Genomic DNA, 19,853 nt, shown 5'->3' with positions numbered 1-19,853 from the left:
ATTGTATCATGTGCTGGGTATACTTGTGATTAGAATCTTCATGAGGGAGGGCGTACAGTATGTCAAGCGCTCTACTCTTTTAACCCACGATCTGCTGCCGACGTTCCTCCTGGTCCTTGTGATTCATGTCAGACTTGGAATTAAATTGAGATTACGAGTTTGAAAGTCTTGGATCGATCATACAGTATTTTGCTCGTAAACGATTTTAGGGGAAACGCGATCATTTTATTGTAATATTTTATTTTATTTTAAACCTTATCTTTGTTGGATTACCTGCAGACTTCCCATCTGGGGTCTGGGGTGGGTTGGAGTTGTGCACCATTGATACAAGCTTTTTAAGCAAGTCTAAAGGTTCATGAATCCACACTTAAAAAAAGACAGGTCAGACAACGAAAATAAAGCCTAACTTACAACGCCGCTGTTCAAAGTTCACAAGAGTTCCCTAAAACGAAAAGAGAATACAGTGAGGTGTGTAACTAAATCAGGTTAATAACATTCCTCTCGAGTTTATTAAGTAAACAGAACACAGGGGGCGCTACATTCATTACTGAGAGGTCTACGTCTGGCTTTAACTTCATACACCAAGCACTAAAAATGCATCTTGGCCACCAATAACCATTATATCATGCTCGTAAGGCACAGCAACGGCAGTGTGTTTGTATATGTATACATGTGTGTTTTTAAATATGCAGATTCCTCCCCTCTGTACATACGCACAGAGCCGGTGGCAGGGAAAATCGTGCTTCGAAGAACGAAGTCGGTTCATGATTTGTACCCGGTCCCTAATGAGCGAAGCCTTTTAAAGTTACCGCTGCGCTGCGCTGGGCTGCGATAGGCTGAGGCCGAGGAAGAAAGAGCATTGCTCAGTGCAGATTAGCAGTGCTGCTGGAGAGTTCAGTCATCTCGTCTGCGAGCTCCAGCCGAAACGTGACTGTGAACCTTTTATTTATTTTCTTATCTTTAAATCCCCTCCCTGAACAAGATGTAGCTTCCAGCAGTACGCAAACGCCCACCAGAATACGCTTCTTAATTTCGCGACACTCGGGGAGAGCGGATGACGTCCTATTTTTTTTGCTTACGAATGGAAGATATCGTGAATTATTATGAGTACGTTATATCGGAGCCCCCTTTTTCTGTGATTGTTTTTCCTGCGTCGTGGATTTCTAACTTGGGATTTACTATCGAATCGAGGCGAGTCCCTGCTCCGTGAAGGCAACGACAAGGAATAAATACGTACTCCCCAGATCTGCGTACCGGGGATTTAAATAGTCTTTGGCGTGTTCTTCAAGAAAAAGCATAAACGAGGAAAGGGAAAAATTCATGTGGCAATTCTCTCTTTAGCAAACACGACTTGGATCGCAGAATGAGCAAGGAACGACCCAAGAGGAATATTATTCAAAAGAAATATGTAAGTTCATTTTTTTTTCGGCTGCTGTGCGAGGCAGTGTGGGGTTTTAAATTGACCTTAACAAGTTTCCGTGTCCTCTCCGCTTGTTGTGATTAAAATGCATTGAGAACTTTGATCTCGGGCCGATTGGATTGAGTCCGCTGGCGTTTTGCACGTTTTTAGTTATGTAGAAACGTTCCCAGCCCTGGTTTCTAGGTAAAATGTTTTTATTTGCAAAGGGGGAGTTCATTTCGGGTTCTCCGGTGGCTGGGTCTACCGTGCAAATAAGGCAGCCTCGTAGGGGGATCACATTACAGCGTTGTATTTGTTTAGATGATTTTAATAACCAGGCGCGGCGTTACCTACAATAACATTTATTTTCCCAACAATTGCCATCGGGAATGGCTTTGTTTGTTCCTCATATTCTCGTAATTTTGAGCCGTGCACAGACAGCCATAGCTGTAGGTTGCCTCTGGCTCTTTCCGGGTTTAGCATTGCCCGATGCCATTATCAATTTGTTAATAAACTATCATGTTGTCATCGATTTACTGTGGTTTCACAGATGTGCTCGAGGGTGGGAGCATTACCGTAGAGTTGTAGGTGATTTTTTTAGTTGCGATTAGCGAGGACCACGTTTGCAGAAGTCAAGGCCAGTAGACTGGAGCACGCACACACGGGCAGGGGCTGTTTGATCTTTAATTTCATCGCCGAGACTGGGGGGAAAAAAAGGCCCGTTTTGCGTTTTGCCTTTAAATTCCCTGGCTGCCGTGTGGCAACACTGCAAACTTCGCAGCCGTGAATCCCCATGTTTCTGTTCCCGGCGATTTGCAAACCGGTTTATGGTTGTGGAAATGCACTGTGCGAGTTGTTTTTGTTTCGTTTTGCACGTTTTCTCCGTGTGACCTCTGAGTGGTTGTGAGCAGTCGCCGCAGCCGGGGCTGGCTGCCACGATTATTTCAGGCTTTCTTGGTAAATTTCGTGAAGCACGGAGGGGATTTGCGTTTAATCGTTTTAAGAGATCCGCGTTAAACACGCCGCGATGTAACAGTAGCTTTGATTAAGGCGCAAAGGTGACATACTGGGGATCGTTTTAAGAAGGCAGTAATTCCAGTCGCATTGCAGAGGTTCATGTTGTGCGAGAGAACAGCAACCATTTTATCTTTGCAAGGAAGAATAAAAACTACGGATAATATAAACCTTGGGCTCAATCACTAGGAGTGTCGGAAGCAGATCCTTGGCAAGACGTCCTGTTGTTAAATTTTTTTTTCGGACGAAGTAGAAGGTGGGGGGGACGAGTTAATGCTAAAAAATTAATAACAAAGGGGTTTCTCGTGTCGAGTTGCTAGGCACATTTCTGTAACCTTATTTAGCATTTTAACCCCTAACTTTCTGGACTTAAGTCATGATTCTGTGTGGGTTTGGGGGTACTATATTCTGAAAATACTTCACTTTTATTTCCCCCATTAATGTTTTCTTATATGGCCACTTCTTTTGTCTGTAGTATAAATGTAACCATCATGAGGTACTGCAGGAAAGTAGCCAAGGTTTTTGGAGTTCACTGAAGTCACACGTTCCGTTCATTACTTAGCTGTGGCCCGAGAGCGTTTCTTTATTTTTTTTTCTTGAGCCACGACGCTAACTCTTCAGGGCAGTCAGCATGGCCTCTCGGTTTTTTTCTGCTTTTCAGACGTCTGTACAGACTGCGTTTAAAGCAACAGGTCAATCCTATCAATTTCGCTGGGTCTGGGGACAAATCACATTTTCCAGTGTCGCGTTGGCGTTTGCCTGGCTTTTTTTGTTACAAATGTTGGGATATGGAGAAGTACACATCCCTCACTAGTAATATTGAGGGGGTATGATCATGGTTTATTGGAAATCGGGCGAGAGCTGTTTGTGGCTCAACGTTTCAAGCAAATTTCCTTGTAGTATGGCATTTGTAGTCGTGTGCTGTCCATTTAAAAAGCTTATTCTGAGGCAGAACCAACTTCTCCCCAAAATAAACACAAATTTAATAAACCTCTACGGGCTACAAGCATGAGGAAATCATTTGTCTGAGGCTTTTAATACTTATGAATGAAGTCATGGTTTGGCTCGTGCGGGCATTTTTTATAGCAACGATAATCACATACAGCATCAAGCAATAAAATCTCATTTTCCATATCTTTAAGTAATGCAGGAACACGAGTTTTGCTAAAATGTGAACTTACTCGACGTCTGAGTTGTAAAGCTGTAACAGGTGATTTCTTTAAGCACAAAAGACGAGTGATAATCGTTCATCGTTTTCTTTGTGAAGCGTAATGAGGTCTGTATTTTATTGGAAAGTATGCGTCGTCCCGAAGTTTTTCAGAATGCATCTGTTATGATACAGGCTAAAATAGGATTGGGGTTGACTGAGGAACAGCTCACGTTTTAACTACAATTTAGAAGCGAATTTGTCTGCCCCCTCGGTGCTGCCCCTTCGGAGGGGGGATGGGGAGGTGTGTGGGTCTAAAGTCTTGAAAGGACGTGCTCACGCACCTTGGTTAGACAGTATGAGTTTGCATAATAGGTTTGTGAGCTAAAAAATAAACCAGAACGGCGCTCTGACCAAAGAGGTATTTTGCACTACGATTAAAAGAGCACGACCGAAGTTAAAATCAGTTTTTCAGAAATCCTCCTTGTGGTTGTAGGTAGTGTTGCTGGAGTGGAAAACTCATTGCTCGAGTTGGAGGCTGTTGAGGTGATGAACAGATCGCCAGGTGCACGCTTGCGCACACGGTGCACGTACGCGTACGAGTCCTGTCCCTGGGATCGATTCTTGCACTGTATTTACAAGACACTGGCGGTGTGCTCTTCAGGTTGTTACAAAGTCTGATCGTTCTTTGGTTTTATGGCAACATGTTTTGAACAATCAGAAGCCACTAAAAGCCTGGAGATACAAAGGGGCTAACTGATGTTTTGAACGACTGTCGAACTTTCTCCGATATGAATGAAATACTTGTGGTGCTTTGCCCATTTGAATTGGTAAGCTTGATTGGTCCGGTGATTTAGATAATAGCTCTAGATGTTGAGATTTGGGTTAGAGACATGGAGTGTTTTTTAGATGTTCCTTTACAGCAATTAAATAAATGGAAATTCCACAGCAGTAAGATTTAATCCTGACTTTTGATAACTGAATATGGTAACTTATCAACATTGATATAATATGTGCTTAATTCCCAGCCCTGTGAAGTTGAGATTGCAATTTTGTGACCTTCCTCTTTTGTACACGGAAATGGTATCAGTCAAGCAGAGAACCGAGTTCCAGTAGCCTGTTAAACCTATCCGAACTTACTATTGTTTAAATATTTTGCGTGGTGATGTCTGGGGTTGGGGCAGCAAGTGAGATATAAAGGGTCTGAATGTACACCTGTTTTAGCAAGCTAGTTAACCCATTGCTTTCCCACAGGATTTACTCTAAAATAATGTCTCCAGTTCCTTGTGATGGAGTTAGCCTGCATAAATATATATATATATCATATTTATATATATGATGCCTTATAAATGTGAGCCACTTTTGTTCTCCACTTCAAAAACCCAACAGAAGGCATTTCGTGAAGACGAGAGCTGAGTTAGTTACAGGATCGACCTGTGTCGATGTGAGTCCGGACCTGGGTGACATGACGGCAGACATCAGGTGTACCAGATACATCTCCTGAAGGGTTTTTCTTCCCCACTATTGTCTGTTCATGTGAGAACTTCAGCATCCCTGTGAAGTTTTTTTTTGTAGTTCTTTGGTGAGGAAGTCGCTGACTTTTTATTCTTATGTTTATTCTTTAGAAAATGGGGTGTGAAGGGGTTTGAATTTTTTTCTTATTAAATGAGTGGGCGCCTTCTGTTGCAATGCATGTGTGACGATCACGTTAGGGATCCAAGATGAATCCCTTACCCAACTTGTGTATACCCAAACTCATGCCACTGTACCTAGGAGCTGTTGTGTGCACATCATCTGACTTGTTTTAATCATAAGACCAGTTGTCTTGTAAAATGTTTAGTCACCGAGGTCTGCAGGCAGAGTTGTTGCAGTAGGGATGAGTTGTGTAACTGTGCATCACAAACTTTCTAATAAGCCTTTTAAAACTGACACTTCTATAGTTCCTGTATTTCAGTGCTGACTGACTGACCATCAGTAAGGATTTGGTTTTAAAGAAGTTAAAATGTGCTTCTGTATTCTTTTGACTGCCTCCCTTTAAAATTCACACCAGAACGTTTGGGGACTTTTTTGCAGCAGTAATGCAGTCCCGGAGAGCTGGTGTTCTGTAACTCAGCGCGGCGGCCGTGTGCCTCGTGATAGTTAGAAACATGCTTGTACGGAAGGAAAAAAAAAACTAAAAAAACTCGTTTCTTAAAAAAAAATCTGGCTTGGAATTTGGTAAGGGGCAGAGCTTGTTAACAGCAGGTACGCGTTTGCAGTGGCCTGCTGTGTGTTAGGAGGAGTACCGTTTGCACCTGGGAAAGCCACTGTGCACAATGCGCCCCCCCATTTAAAGCTCATTCCCCTTTCCCCCTGCCTCACTTCAGCTGCAGCCTGCATGATTTGTGCCTCTTGTTGACCTTGACCCCCCAGCGTTCTGTGGAGCTGGGTTTAGTCCCCCCTCAGTGAAGGAAACCCCACCTCGGGCACAAAGGGTGTCCGTCTGCGGGTGACATGTCAAACCTGGCGCATTGCATACTGGGGCGCCAGAATGTCACTTCGCAATTGGACGAAAATGCCTTATTTTATAGAAATAGGACTTCAGGTTGAACTAACTCCCCTTTTGGTTGGAGCTTTCTTTGCAAGATTGGGATGTCCACGTCCCGAGAAGAGATGAACACCCATGTGCCTCCCAGCCCTGTTAAGTCTATGGAATTCTCAGTGCTTGCCTGTGTTTAGTCATCCTGTGCACCTATTCTGTTTTACTTCACAGCCATTCGCGTGTTTATCCTTCTTGTGGTTTCTCACACGGGAGTTCTTGTTTAAAACTGTATTGTGTGTTTGGGGGGGTGAGAATATTACCCACTTCTCTGCAAGATGCTTTGGCTGCTGTCAAGGGAAATCTCGTTGAATCTTACCAAGCAAAAGCAAAAAAAAAAATCGAAGACATCCCAAGAGTCAGAGCTTAGACCAGGGGCTCCTGCCCTACTAATTTAACCTTTCCTTAATTAGCGTAAGACAATTATACATGCTTGGCTTAAGTATTTCCCCTTGAACAAGTTACCCTCCCCCCCCCCACCCCCGGCACGAACCAGGGATGCTGCTGTTAAAATTCATCACTGAGGAACCCGAAAGCAAACACAGAAATATAATTACTGCTCCCTGATGGATAGACTTAAATATAACCTAGACAAAGCTATATCACTCCAGTATGTGGTAAAGAAGCCTGAACTTGCTTGAAGTGGTTTATGATTAATGGTTTCTTCCGATACACCAAACTTGTCAGCTTTTCAACAGCAGATCCTTGGTTTCTGTGTTTTTCTGAATTAAGAAGGGGAGGGAGGGAGGGGGGGGTGTTGCAGCAATTTTTATAAATTGTCATTTAGTTTAACAGAATGTGACAATAAGACTAGAGTTAACATGGATAATATTGCCATTTTGTGCAGAACAGGCTCCTATTTAGGCCCAGCTGGGGCTCAGCTCTAATTCATTGCTGTACGCTGGGATAAGCACAGCTGCTCTGGGGCCTTTACAAATGTAAAGAAGCTGTCAGTGTTTGTTTCATCAGGCGCACAACTGATGAGGCCAAGTTGAAGAATCCATTGCACTGTGTGGAGCACAAAGAGGAAACAAAACCGAGTGTGGCCGAAGCCTGTGAAGGATGACCGAGTCCTGCAGCTTTAAAATTGAAATGCGAGTCTGCAGTTGACCCCCGAGGTTGCCATGTTTTGTATCCAGACTCGCCTCGGCTTCATTCAACCTTATGTTTTAGTGGAAAATGGTCTTTAAAATTTACGTGTTTGACATGCTAGAATTCTGTGCTTAATTCTTGGGAGGCTGCAGTTTAAGTTGGAGAGTTTAATGGTCTTCAACGTGGGGGAGGGGGAGATGGGGCTTAGGTATGTCGAGGCTTGTATTTTTTTACCTTTTCTTGAAGGGAGAAAAAGGAATTTTACCTTTATAGAGACTAAACTACAGATTTTCTGTGGACATTAATCAAACATGGCAGGAAGGTGCGCTCTCTATGAGTGGGCCTACATAAGTCATTTTAAAGGAACGCTTTAAAGTTTAAGGCATGGCAAAAACTAGAAGTTAGTGTGTCTTCATCCCATTTGCAAGTGGTTCTTGGGGGGGGAAGTTAAATGCTTCATGTCACTTACTGGGCTAATCGCTGCAGATGTATACATTTGGCACGTCTTAGCTTCTGTAGAAAAAAGTAGACTTCTAATCAGCCAGACATATGTATTTGTTTTGTAACTTTATATGTTTATTTATTGAGGCTTGAAAATATAACCATTTCTCCATAGTCTTAAATGGGTATGGAGTTGGAAGCTGTTTCACCCATTTATCTTATGAAGTGGCTGCTAATTTTTATACCTTAATGTTTTTTTTACATGAAACCCTTGGTCTTTGTTTTTCAGGCTTTAAGCTTCACTGACTCTTTTGTTATCCTTCCTGAAGGAAAATAATTTAGCGAGAACTGTTCACTGGGGGCAGTTTTCTTCTGTTGCTTCATGTAATAAGGAGAGGCTACTTAAATGGATGAAGTATTTTAAATACTGCATATTTACTAGAGGGCAAGCCAGACATTTGCGAAATTATTTCAACTTTCCAGGAGTGTTGCACACAGTACATCCGAACCTTCCTGTGCTTGACAGCAATGCAGTGAAGCCTGAAAAAAAAAAAGGTTGAGAGGCATTAGATTGAAACTAAGTTGGCCAAAAGCTGTCAGCCAGCGATGGGGTCTTCTGTATTCCTTATGTGCTCCGCGCAGAGCCTGGTTGAGTTTTTGAGCTGGCAGTGATGGACATTGGGGTGAGATCAATAAAATCTGAACTCCTTACCTGAGAGCGTGGAGTTTTCTTGGACTGTGCAGAAACGCAGATCTTGCTGTGAAGTTCCCTGGGAGTAGTGGTTTTGTTTCATTTAGTCAGAAACGGCCTCTCCTTGCGCTTGCCAGCAGTTCACTTAGTTCTGTGCATCATTACTGGGGCTCACTGAGTGCAATTAAAGCTAATCACCAGCAGTCGGATCTGCCTTAACTATTTGCTGTTCCTGTGTAGCTCTTCCGCAGCAAGATGATAAAAGCTTACCTAGCAGAGTCTGAAGGAAAGCATGTCTCAATACCACAGCTGTCTCCAGTTTGCAGCTTAAACCGGGCTCGCTTTCTTAATTACTTTCTGATGTGGGGGTGCATAGAAACAGAATGATTGTGTGCCATAATTGATGGAATCGCTCCCTTTCAAAAGAACGTTTTCCATAGTCTGAACTGTTTTTGTGCATTAGGCGGCGAATCAAAATTGTTCTGCTTTTGTCACATGTGGAAATCTGGGTTATTTCTGTTGACGCAGTAGGAGCTGGCGAGAAGCACAACCGAGGGCAGTTGTGCCCCAGCGCAACACTGACTGACCTGGATTCTCAAGCCATGGCAGAAATAAAAATTCAAGTGTTGTGTAGCTTTTATCCTTTTCTGTTGTCTTTGCATTGTCTACTACAAATGAAGAAATCTAAATCTGACTACAATGAGCTACTGCACCACTTCTTTTATAGCCTGTGTGATGACATTGTTTTCAGTGTTGATTTCAAATAAAAAGGCACAATGTCCTCATTCCCAGTTAAACTACAGGGAGGCACAGTGAAATCCTCTTACAGTTGCAGCTGGGTTAAGCCACTGGTAGGAAATTCTTCCGTCGGTATGTTCCAAATCGTTTAAGAAGTGTTTTTTTTGTAAGACTGCTAGTGGCAGATTGATGGTATATGAAAGAATTGAGCACTGAATTTGGAGTTTCAGAGACAATTGTATTAAGAAGTGAATATTTTGAATCCGCTATGGAGTCTTTTTGTGCTGCCTCCATCGAGGGGCAGAGAGGGGCTGACCTCTTAAAGAAGATGAGCATGTGGATAGCCTTGTTTTGGCCCAGCTGGCTTTTTTTCAGCAGTGGATGTTCCTCTTTCCAAAGTGCACGCATTGATCTTCACCTACCAGATGCAAACGGGACATCTAAAAGCAGTGGCTAACATTGAACTTTCTCCCAGTGACCAAAATCATGTCAGGTAGCTGAAATTCTCTCATTAGTGATGGCATTTCCATACATGCTAGCTCCCCCCCCCCCTCCCCCACACACACACTCTGTTGTTACCATTATTGAGTGTACTTCTAATAGCACCTTTCAGGAGATTTCAGAGTGCTTTTCATTTAGGTGACCATATCCTGTACCCACCTCTGACGTGCATCCCCACCTGGGTGGTACACAACAGCCATTCTGTGCCCGAGGAGTGAGAAATTGATTCAACCTAAAGAGGAGCTTGATGGAGGCCACATTCGTTCATGCTCTTCCAAACAGATCTTTTAACAGCCATGTAGTCGGGAGCTCCTACAGCAGTGAGTCTCCTCTCATGTCACTGAGGCATTGGTTTGGAAAATTATGGTTCCTAGGGAGGAGCGCCACCTACTGGTCGACCAGCACAACTAACGGCAACCTGGTCTCTTTCATTTTGTCTCAAGCAGCACATTTGTGCTGGGACTCTGTGCTTAAAACGTTCTTTAGTGGCCTGTGAAAAGACAGCTGATGTCACACAGCAGGACGTTGTTACTGTGCTTCCTTAAAGACTTCTATTTACTATTTCAATCTGAAGTCATTTTTTTTATAAGAGAAAATGACTGCATTTCAATCGTGATGGTGGTTTGAATCAGTATTTTCACTTTCAGGTGTCTCCTGATGGAGTGGAAGTGTTTTTCCATAAATACTGCTATACCAGGTGTATGGATTCTATGACACGCCTGTTTCAGTGACCATTTCAGCAGTTTTTCAGAAAGACCAACCCAAATGAGGGCACGCATCAATGCTTGTGCTCCCCTGTGCTATTTAGTTTAGGAAGGGTATCTTTCATATTTCACCCATAAATTATTTTCAGATGTTCTGTGCGCTGTTGCCGATAGAGTTCTGTTGCATCATAGGATTGTTTTTTTTAAGTTATTTCAATACTTTTATGTTACTCTGTTAAATATGTGCATTTGGTGTAAATGACCTGCATAACTGTAACCATTTGAATTTATCTGATCTTTCTGGTTGCCTGTGGGTTGCTTCGTTTCCATGAAACAAAGTTGTAAGGGACCAATTTCAATTGTAGCAGCTTTGTTTGGTATGATAGCTCTCCGATGCTACGTTGTGACATCTGGAAAATGAAAGGGACTGTTCCTGGTGTGATGCAGAACTTTCTCTAGCAGCTTGACTGTAATGGAGTCCTTGAAACCACTGAGAAAAGTATTGATTTCCTACTCTATCACGGCCCCTGTTGTGCACAAAGAGGTGGTATGTTTTGTATGTGATCAATGGACATCAACAGCATCATGGCAGACCCTTATCAATATGAATAGATGATGTATGTTGTGGTGATTGTGATCAGAAGTCCTTGATCTATGCTGAAATGAAAATCTTTTCATATGCAAAAATAGATTGATGTCAACCAGGAGTTAATTTTTTTTGGAAGGTGGTGGTGGTGGGGGTTCTGGTGAAGCTTTGTTTGTTTTAGTGATGGTAGCCTTCTCATTATGTTTTTGGCCAAAGTCAGTGTTGGTCTTCCCAATCATGCCTCAGCCAAACTGTAACTAATAAGTGTTCCTTGTGGGAGTGAAGTATGCTATTCTGAAAGAGTGGAATAGGAGTTAAGTTTGTCAACCTTAGGCATTTTGAAACTCTACAATACCTTGAAGAATACTTGGGAGTTCTTTAGAACAAAGACCAACCTATGAAATCTGAGAAGCTGGCCTATAGCATCACTAATAGGCAGACATTTACAGCATTTCATCAGTGAACTGCAGAGTATTTCTCGTTGGATAACTGTATAGAGGTTAAAAAAATACTGCCAGCAGAGTGAACGTTTGTCACTTACCCTTATTTTGTGGTTTTACACACAAAAGGAAATAGTGGTTTTCCTTGATTTATTTGGGGGGGGGGGAAGCTATAGCCCATCTTGGAGTGATGTAGCTTAGCAGATACAATGGCAATACAAGGGAGAAAATCATGTGTTCCAGTATCGCATGAGGTTTTGTCCGTGAATCCTCCTTGGTCTTCATTTTGTCTGTTTCGTGCTTTCTGTAAAAAAGCCAAGGGGTTTGTAGTTTTCAGAGCTGGTGTTGGCCCGGTAGGACAGGCTAATATTGCTCATAATAGGGAATTGCAGCTAGGGCACCTTGTTCAGTGGGGTGGAACGTGATGAGATCAGATAGATGTGGACCTGACCTGTGACCTTTAGAGTGGAGGTCACATGCAAATGTAACAAAATTAATTTAATCCTTGTTAGAAATCCCCACGCTTGATTTTGTATTGGGCTTACTCTTGTCTAGGCTGAAATCGAGCTTGGTTTTGTGGAGTGAGTTTAAACATATTCTTTTGGAGCTAATATTTCCATAAATACTAAACTGGTTCACTAATTGTCTGCTCTGATAAGGGTGTAACAGTTCCTGTGTTTGGACAGTAACAGAATTTGGCTTGCAGGTCAAAAAACTGAAGGTTGATGTAGGAAAGGGGTGCAGGGAGGGCACTCTAAGCGTAACTTTTCAGCGCCGAATTAGCTGCCACTTGATGAGCATATGTAAAATGTAACGTCACTTAAAGCAAGAGTAGTTGCTATGGAGACAAGAGTAGCTGCTATTTTCCAGCACGATGTCATCAGTGAGGCCTAGCCGCCCTGTTTCCATGGCAACTGCTATAGCTGCAGAATGGAGCGTCTTTTCAACCATGCTCAAAGAGAGCACTTAAGGGCCCCCAAACTGTGGGACGTTGCATTATTTAAAAATTGGACTATTCTGAAAAGTCTGGATGCTTACTTAAAAACTATTGGAAATTTTGGGGTGTACTCACCCCCCTCTTTTTGGCAGAAACCAAACTCTGATCTGGCCCTATTAAATATTTGGTGACATCTAAACTAAAATATAGGCAGAAATCCTTCCTTATCCACAAAAGCAGGGTTTGAAGTCTTACACTTTATTATGCTAAAGACCATCCAGAAAATCCAGAAATTGCCGTATAAGTTATTCTGTTTACTGAAATCAGTCAGTAGTGTACCGAACACAGCCACAAGTATGAATATATCAAGGTAATATTTTTTTTAATGCAACACAAAGGCAGCAGTATGTGGGGTTGAAGGCCTAATCTGGTTTTATAATCCTGTTATTCTGTCCCTGAACTGTGTTATGTACAGTTATATGTAGTATGTGCTAAAAGTACACTCGGTTATAAAATGACCTGTTCATTTTGCACTAATTACCAAGCATATGCTAGAAGCTCATTAGCACAGTGCCTTGCTGTCCGATTTGGTTCCTAGTGAGCCTCGTTCACTCTCCTTCTCCAGCATCATGTTTGATGGTTTTAAAAGGCATCGTTCTAGCAACTATTTTTTTCCCCCCCCCAAATCTCAGCTTGGGTCTCCGACACTGAATGGCTGTTTTCAGCTCAAACGTTCAGGTTCTCAAGTGTGTTCTGTGTCGAGTCTCTGCTTACTTTTACATTTGGAGGTGATGGTGTACAGTACTGTAGCTTTATTCAGGAGCCCTTTAAAGCTGATTGTTGAACAATTAACTCTGCACCCAAGACAGGATTACAAAATGATATTGTTGTTCTGACATCTTTCCATAGAAGAGCAACTGAGTAATTTACTAGGCTTAAGCGAATATCCTCTACTGACAAGCTGAAGGAACTGAAGTTTTTTTAGGCTTCAAAAAGAGTAGATTACGAGGGGACCTGATACAAGTATTCAGAATCCTCAAAGGCCCTGAAAAAGTGATAAAGTGAAAATGCAGAGGACCATGAAACACAAACCAGACAAAACAAGTGTAAGGGCATTTCGAACTGAGAACAGGAGGCACTTTACCCAAAAGGTAATGGAAGTCTGTACAAAGCTGCTCAGCCATGTTGTTGAAGCAGGTATCCTGAATTCTTTCAAGTAAAGATATCTTAGATTAGTTCACTACTGAATGGGCCATTCGTTTTTAACTACAAATTTGTCTTTGTAAGACATTTTGTAGGGAACCTCTTGAGTTTAATGATTTAATCAGCTAGAAAAAGTTTCTAGTAACTTGACTCGGGGCAAAAAGCAATTAAATAATTAATAGTTCTTTGGATTGTAAGACGTGGTGTTCTGTAATTATACCTACTGTATATGTTTTTAAAAGCCAAAGGTATTTTGAGCTGTTCTCTTATCAAAGTACAATTTCCTCCAGGCGAGATGCAAATGTACTATTCTTTTTTTTGGCTAGCTGCGCTAGTTCATTTTCTTTTGGAGAGCTGTTCAGGAGAACGTTTTTGTGATTAGCCTTTTGGTATTTTTAACAGATTTTAAATGAGGTGGCTTATGAAGAACTTGACATGCATCTGTAACCCAGTTCTGTAGCCTCTAACCTAGTGCTCAGGGGGCTGTTTTCTCTGAGGCTGTTGCACTTGGTGTCCTTATACTGGTGGATATTTGAGTTGACGTTTTAATTTCGGCATAAATAATGCAGTTGCCCATTTTGTGTGTTCGCTTGTACTGCAAGCTAGTTATTTTGTCTGCTTTATGTAGAATATTTTCTGCCTTGTTCTTAAAACCAAGGTATATTGGGGGGGAAAAAAAGCTTAAAATTCAGTGCCGTTTTGTTTTTCCAGTCGGAAACGCATTGTGAGGCTTTTATTTTCCTGAACGTCGTCTTAAAAGGATCTGGGCCACCTTTTTCCAGGAATTGGCTCAGTGGGCCTGTAGCGTTGTAGGCAGGCCGGAATGTGCTGATTGACAGTGGTCTGCTGCTCTTCGAAGCGCTCTTGGACACTTGGGAACGCCAGTGCGATAATAATGCAGTGAACCTTGCCTGCAGAACTAGTCTAGAGTGTGACGCAGCAGGGCAGTGTGTGCAAGACTGGCTCAGTGCTGGAGTGGGAGGTGTTGCACAGGGCTGAGTCAGGAAAGCCTCTTTCAGATCTCAGAAACGTGGAAAATAAAGCAACTTGTGAGTCGGTCGTTTATAAACCAGTGCTCTCCCAAGGTGAACTTAACAGGCTGTGGGGTCAAGCAGAGTCCAGTGGAAGCTGAGAACCCACCACTGGAGAAATAACGAGACGTGACGGGGGCGGAGGAGAGCTGTGTGTTTGGGGTGTGGGGGAAATGAGGGGGGGGCACACTAGCTGTGAACCGCGCGCGCGCACGTGGTAGGGGGAACATCGTGCAGCCAGATTAAGGGCTGGCTTTGATAAGCGTCGTCTGGGACAGGCTGTCCTGTGTGTGCCTTGCGGTTCTGACGTATAAATCTTTTAACGGCTGACGTTTCTGTTCAGTACCTTTTCTTTTTATTCACAGACGTCCAGTGACTCAGCTCCAGCATCTCTTGGCCCAAGTTTGTTCCTTTCCAACTGAGTTACGCAAAGAAATTTCCGTCGTTCGTTATTGGAATTGCAGTGTTCTGCCCATTACTTTGTGTGAGCTTTTCATTCAAGTGTCATCTTAGTCACTTCACTAGTTCTTGATAACATGTGCGTGGGCACTGGCTGCAAAAAAAAAACAACGTTTCCTTTCTCAGGTTTGTAGTACTCGGTGTGTTTCCACAGGAAAGTATTTCCTTCATTCACCCCTTTCAATTCCTCTCAGCAATGTATGTGTCATTATAAAGTGGAAACGTAGCATCTTGGACTGACTCATTAAGACCCTACACTGGAGAAACAGCAGCGCCCATGACGTCCCTGTGGAAGGAGAAAAAGAGAAACATGAGTGTCTCTGCCTCTCTGCAGCCCAGTACCTGCAACAAGAGGGGAAAAAAGATCCAGTTATTTGGAGACAGTCTCTGATCACTGGCAGGCCCTCGCTGGAAAATTGTTTCCAGGGCTTCTTGTGAGTACAAGTATCAAGTCGAGGGAGGATGGAACGAATGAATTTCCTTTGTGCTCTTTCATGTGCTGGAGAAGATGGGCCCTTCCTCTCAGCTAATAGATTCTCATATATCACGATCGGGTTTCCACGCCAAATGGAGCCTAAGGTCCTTGCCATTTTTCTCTCGGAGCCGCTCTATGCTGCAGTTTCCCGGGTCTCCTGCTGAGAGTTGAAGACCTGGATTGTTGCTCTTAAGAGAACCGTGAGAAATGGCAGCTCAGTGTTAATGCCCAAATATTTCTTAATTTCCTCCGTTACAGGTCCAGCAAGAAAGCTGGAAAATCTATTTTAAGCAGCATTGCTGAAGTTTTCCATGGGTGGGGCAGTGGTGGTGGTGGGGGGCATCTCTATATTCTGCTAAAATTCTGTGAAATAACAGTGGGATTGTACAGTTTCAATCCCTTTCTCCAGCAGGAACAATGAAAGGAGGTAGATTAGGTTCAAGGGTCAGGTTGAAGGCTGTTTGCCTGTTTTCTCTTCCAAACAGATTGAGTTGATACATATAACAGTGATAGCTGATGCAAAAGTTTTCTGCTAGACGTTTTGGTATACCATATGAAGAAGAAGAATAGGAGAATAGAGGTTTACCATGGTCTATTTATCAGACCCGGTGGCACACATTGAGTTCAATTAATAATGACTTCCTTAATAATACTTGGTACCTCTTGATCCTAAGATTGACTAGGAGCCACAGGAGTTTTCCTTTATTTACAAATAGCGATACACCTGTTAAACTGTTGTGCATTACAAAACCTCTGTCAGCCCTTCTGGTTAAGAAAGGTCAAGAACGAGATCCAGTCTGGACATCTCTCACTGCCCACCATTGGGCATGTTTAGGGTTTCTAGTTTGCGAGATCTCTAATTACGCTACTCCTACCTAATTTGTTTATATTTGTTTGGTTAAATTGCCACACTGCCTGTTACAGCAGCTGTAACCAGTGGGTTAGTTTTTTTTTGGTGTAGACCACCTGTGTCTGTGTGACAAGCTCTGCTGGGCTTGCTGCAGTTTGTGTGGAACCTATTAATAGTGAATCGGCAGATGAATCGCGTAAGAATTTGTACAGTTAATGTCATCGACTCTGGTTACTGTAAGTTTTCTGCTGTGGATGCATTGTTTTGTTTTTTTAAAGTACTCCTATCTGCCAGCCTGCCTGATTTACTCTTGCACACACTCCTCAGTCTTCAGGGTTTTTAGTGTAGGAGCACAGGCCTAACAGTGCTGTGCACAGATGGGAGTAATCCAAGGCTATAGAAGGTATGGAATGATTTGGCTTTGCTTGACCAGATGTTCAATTCAGTTGATGAATGTGTGAGGTCTAGCAACATGCTTCTCAGCCTGTTTTCTCGTCTAGATTGTATGATAAACACCCAAACCAAGCCAGCTTTGCACCCTTGGTTTCACGTTCTGGGTGCACTTTGGAGAAATATCACTCCTTTCTTCTGTGTTGGCCGATTCTGGCAGGGTGTGTGGTGACAGTCCTCTAGTCCTAGTCCTTCAAGATGTGACCTTCCTGGACAGCCAACTTTCAGACCGCAGTGCCAGAATGCACATGGCCAGGCTCTAAAGCCAGCCAGAGTGCAGGCACTACTCTAGTTCACTTCCTTTAGTTCTCGTCTAGATCAGGGTCACTGGTAAACTGTAGCTGAAGAGTCCCCAGGGTAATACCCACCCCCACCCCGGGATGTTGTGCCAGTTTTATTCCGTCACTGTGGGCACTTGGGTGGCACATGGGTTTGTGGTTTGCTACAGGAGTGTATTTTAACTACTGGTTTCTCCTTTCAGAGCTCCCATGATCCTTGTTCGCTCTGTGCTGCTGGTGCGGAATGCTGGAGTGATGTTGTCGCGACTCTAACTGACCCATTTGGTCAGTGATGAAGGAGGCAGCAGTAGACCTCTGTGGTTGGCCAACGTAACCAAAGGCTGGGGTCCCAAAAATTATTTAAAAAAAGAACCGAAATTCCTTCCCTTTTGCAGTTTGTAGTAGTTCAGCTCAAAAACTTTTTATGCAAAGTGGACGCTTTTGGTATGACGATGGAGCGGGACATAACTGATTAAGTGAATTGTTCACTTTGTATTTTAGTCAAAATGTTACTACTAATTAAGATGTTTAATTTTTTTTAGGTAAGATTGCTTACAATTTTTTCCTTCTGCATATTTGTTCCTTTCTAAAAAAAAAAAGTGATGACCTCTTGAATTTTTTTTGTCTTTCGATTATGGAGTAAAAGGTCATAATTGATTCTTCAAAGTACAAATGGGTTTTGAAAATTGAAGTAGTGTGGTACATTAATGTTTTTGACTCTAGCGTATGGAACTATTATTGAAATTCCAGCGAGACTTACTCAAACCGAATCCATTAATATTTAAATAACCAGTCATTGCTTGATGGGCTTTAAAAGGACTGTTCCCTGTTCTTTGCTGGAAGCCCGTTTCTGTCCACTGATGCTGGAATGGAGGTTAATGTTAAAAACCTGAATTAGGGGCTTCACTTTTTTTAACACTTCGCTGCAGATAGACTATTTCTTGCTTAGATGGGCTAATGGATTTGGAAACTTTCATGCCTGTAAAAAAAAAAAAATCTACAAAAGGGTCTGCTGTTCTCAGCATTCGGGAAGAGTGAATGTTCTTCCTGTTAGGATTGTGCCCTTTTTTAGCGTAAAAGATTATTCCTGCTCTTCAGGTGACGTTTTCCACATTTTCCTCCTCTGGAGCCACCGTGACTTCATCCCAATCTAAAGGCCTTCACTTGTAGCCAGTCTTTGTTCTGTTGATCTGACAAGTGCTGTGCAAGTGAATGAAGGTGATTAAGTCCTGTGGTGGCAAAACGCTTTTGGAACATTTTTCAACGTTCTTAAATACATCTCAATATATTTTGATTTGAGACGTTTCCCTTAATTTCACCATCTGCATATTTTCATTATTTTACAAGGTGGGGGACCGGTTTACTTTCTGGAAGCCTCTTCTTGAGTAGTCTGGTCATGACTACAGAAGACTCTTTCCATCACAGACACTGGTACAGCAACAATATGGAACAGGGAATGACAACGGGCTCTTTTGAACTCTTGAAATTAATAACGGAGCAGCTATTAGGTGTTTGTTACCATTATTCTCTTGTACATTTTCACTGTTATTAAAGACTCTCCTGGGTGATAATTTAAAAGGGACAGCGTTGCAATGTCTTCACTGGGCTGCTGCAAAATGGCCTCCAGGCTGAGCCTGAATGTCACTGTGCGTTTTGTAGGAGCGCTGGTTGTCGTCAGGACATTCAGCTGTATGAAAAGCGAGTGAATTCCTCCTACTCAGGAAGCACAGACTGCCCTTCACTGACCTCTCCGGCGCAGTAGAGACTCGATCTGACCTCCTAGAGGCGCTTTTTTTTTATTGGACTTCTTGTCAACTAGTACTTTTATTCTTGGACTGTTTTTCAAAGTGGCTAGAACTTTTCTCCGCACTGGACCCGTTTTGTTAGTCCCTAGACACACAGGCTTTGAGCAAAGCCTTGTTTAGGGATGTGCAGTTCTGCTCACATGACTTCCTGCTGCAGCCTTGCCCCTGAAATTGGCAAGGTGTGTGCATCCAGGCTTGTCACTCTTACGGGCACTATGGCACAGTGACAAAGAGGTCCAGAGGACTGGAGGGACTTGCGCTGTGACCTGGCGGGTGGTAGGGTGTGTGGTGCTGCAGCACTGCCTGCTGGGAGTGAACGCGAATTGGACACTCCCAGATGCAGTTACTGCGCAGCAAAGACTGGTTGGCAATATCCAGGCTGTGCCGATTTGCATTGGGTGATCCACTTTAAATTTATCTTTAAATTTGGAATGAATCATCACAGGCTATAGTCTCTTTATGTAATGCAATTGGACTGAAACCCCTTGTAGTTGGAGCACTGTTAAAGGGGAAATGCAGTCCCAATTTCTCAGACCTGTTATTAAATTTCGGTAACAAAATCCATTCATTGACGACATAGAAGAATTTGACCAACGTCACACAAAATCATGAACTTTGTGAAAGTACCGTCAGTAGCTATGTTGTCGCCAACACGCAGTCGACTTCCCCTGAATTGTGATGTGAAGTGGCCCTTCCTGCTCACTAGTCTCTGTAATGACTAACGTAATGTACGAGCAAATAAGTACAGGTTGTGCAGCAGACATTTCACTGCAAAAATGTCAACGTGATCCACAGGCAGCGTTAACAAGTAATATTTTTTGGCAAAATCGAGAGCAATATTTCTATTAAGATATTAAAAGAGATGTATTCGCAAGTTTGTTGTTTGTTATAACATTCGATGTTATAGGGCCACAAAACGTAACTGGAAGTTTTGTTGCCTCATTCTGAATTGCGGTACATGGTGCTGCGCATACTTGGGGATTTTGTCTATTTTGTGATGTAAAATAGACGTTTCTGTGTAAATTTTACTTTTA

The 19,853-nt window shown here is 42.7% G+C and overlaps 1 protein-coding gene across 1 annotated transcript in view; it reads left to right on the top strand.

The window, feature by feature from the left end:
* The first annotated feature begins 865 nt into the window (after positions 1-865).
* Positions 866-19,853, top strand: part of LOC148822896 (protein Jumonji-like) — a 142,562-nt gene continuing 123,574 nt past the window's right edge. The window contains exon 1 of the mRNA XM_088929014.1: positions 866-1,408. Coding sequence (XP_088785140.1) covers positions 1,364-1,408 — 45 coding nt within the window. The 5' untranslated portion in view covers positions 866-1,363. The remainder of the gene's footprint in view (positions 1,409-19,853) is intronic.

Source organism: Atractosteus spatula, chromosome 12, assembly GCF_055471065.1.
Source record: "Atractosteus spatula isolate fAtrSpa1 chromosome 12, fAtrSpa1.hap1, whole genome shotgun sequence".
NCBI lineage: Eukaryota > Metazoa > Chordata > Actinopteri > Semionotiformes > Lepisosteidae > Atractosteus > Atractosteus spatula.
This window is presented reverse-complemented; position numbering and strand designations above follow the sequence as displayed.